The sequence below is a fragment of the Cavia porcellus genome, unplaced genomic scaffold (genome assembly GCF_034190915.1).
Source record: "Cavia porcellus strain 051 isolate PalLab524CR breed Dunkin Hartley unplaced genomic scaffold, mCavPor4.1 scaffold_6, whole genome shotgun sequence".
Taxonomy (NCBI): Eukaryota; Metazoa; Chordata; class Mammalia; order Rodentia; family Caviidae; genus Cavia; species Cavia porcellus.
This window is the reverse complement of record NW_026947489.1, coordinates 49,594,897-49,596,959: the sequence shown is the minus strand read 5'-3', so window position 1 is coordinate 49,596,959 and position 2,063 is coordinate 49,594,897. Positions and strand designations below refer to the sequence as shown.

Sequence of the window (2,063 nt, the reverse complement as noted above, 5' to 3'; positions counted from 1 at the left end):
ATGTGGTCATTATATACATCTAAAATGTTTTAATATACTTAATTAATTAAAACATCAATTTGTAGAGGACTGAAAGGTAATTAAGAAGGAGAGGAGCTAGGGTGGTAGTGAAAGCATGCTTTAGTCTAGGAATTTATACTGAAGAATTGGAAAGCAAAAGTAAAATGAAAGAAAGGAATTGGTAAACTAAACAAAAGAAATGACATTTCATTGTTGCTATTATTGTGCTCATTCATTTACTATAACAAGGGAAACAAAGTCTTTCACTTCAAAAAGAAAGATGAACTTTCTATGTTGCAGAAAACTCTCACTATGACAGAGATGTAAGGCAGTCTTGAACAGGGAGTGAATGTGTGGCCTCCAATCTTTCAGCAACCAGATGAGTCAGCACATGGGGTGGTGTGGGGCAGCACACCGTGTGTGACCCAAGCTAATGTAGGTGAGCAACAACTTCCAAGTCATAGGAAAGATCACCTGTCACAGCTGTGACCACCAATGCTAAGATATCCAATATTCACCAGCTGTGCTGGGCTGGTGGAGGACTTCTAGGACCAAACAATTAATGAGGATTTCTTTCTATCCAAATTTTTAGCCAGTGTGCTGGCAGAGGTCTTCTGGGGTCTCAAAAGATATTCACTGTTGTTTATGATCTCTAGTAGTTGACAGGAGAGAAGGAAGTTTGTGAACAGGAAGGAGGTGGCCTCGGCTCACTGTGGCTGCTTGAACAGAGGTACACAGCAGAATCCCCTGGCTGTGCACTCTGGATCTTCAGATAGGAGAAGGTCTCCTCAGGCCTCTGAGCAGAGAACCTTTCAGTAGGCATCCCTGAGGTGTCTGATGGAAGTTTATCCTGAAAGTACATGAGGAACTTCGGGCCTTGATCTGGGTTCTGCTGGTACCAGTAAAGAAAAATGTGTCCAGAAATTGGATCACACCTGAAAGTTACATTCTGTCCCTTCTTTGTGACCTTGTAACTGGGAGACTGGGAGACTCCAGCTTTGATGTAATCTATGAAGACAGAGGCTGGGAATAGAATGATAAAAACAGTTATAGTTGCCACTTGCATAAGCCAACACATGCATACACCCATGTGCATAGTCACACACACAAATTCAATGAAACTGTTTGGTTTTCTGTGCACTCACCTATCCCCAGAAGACAGAGGGCAACCCGGGAAAGGAACCTGGTGCCCATGCTAGGATGAGCTCAGAACAGAGGCTCAGCATATCAGACAGAAAAGGAAAGACATCTTTGTCACCACACAGTGGTTCCATGACATCACTTCCTCGCAAAACCCCTCTACCTTAGTAACACACAATTTACATTATAAAATACTAGGGTAATTGATGTAATATCTATAAGCTTGTTTTTAACAAAATTAATTCATAGGTCATAATTTCTAAGCAATACTGTCTTGATGCAGAGTCTTCACATTTTGTGTTCTTTCACAAGAAAGAAATAAAGGATAGGTTATGCATCTGTGAATGAATGCATTTTAAACAAAAAAGTTTGCATCTAAAAATAATCTTTTCTTTTTGCCTTTTCCCACTCACATAAAACTCCAGGCAAAGAATTGAAATTATATTTGTTGACTTTATCACATTTGAATTCAAGAATATATCACATTTTGAAGTGGAAATTTCCACACCAAGTGAAAAGCAGGTATATCCATGTGGATTCTCCCATACTTGTTCAACAAGTGAATGCTTTTCATAATCCACAGCAGACCAATTCACTCCCAGAAATTCACTAACTTTTAAATTTCTGAGCCCTGGATTAGGCAACTGGAATCTGATATGTGAAAAACCTTAGGACACCAAATCCTAACTTGAGAAATTTGTTTCTCCATTGGTCAACTTAAGACAATGTAAGAACAAAAGTACTTGACTTATCACTTAAATCCAATTTATTCAGAGAAATACAATGTTTCCACTTTGAAGTCTGTGTTATCCTTTGAGTGAGTTTAAAGATCACAGTACAATATTCACAGTGGGTTTAAAGATCACGGTATTCTTGTACACAGTACAAGAGTTAATATTGCTTGGCAAGACTCCAGCATCATG

The 2,063-nt window shown here is 39.0% G+C and overlaps 1 gene segment (V, D, J or C); it reads right to left on the bottom strand.

Moving 5' to 3' along the window:
• Nucleotides 1-652: 652 nt before the first annotated feature.
• On the bottom strand, nucleotides 653-1,245 carry LOC106028852 (T cell receptor beta variable 7-8-like). The segment is given in 2 exon segments: nucleotides 653-1,023; nucleotides 1,146-1,245. Coding segments are annotated over 2 exon segments (420 nt in total).
• Nucleotides 1,246-2,063: the final 818 nt, after the last annotated feature.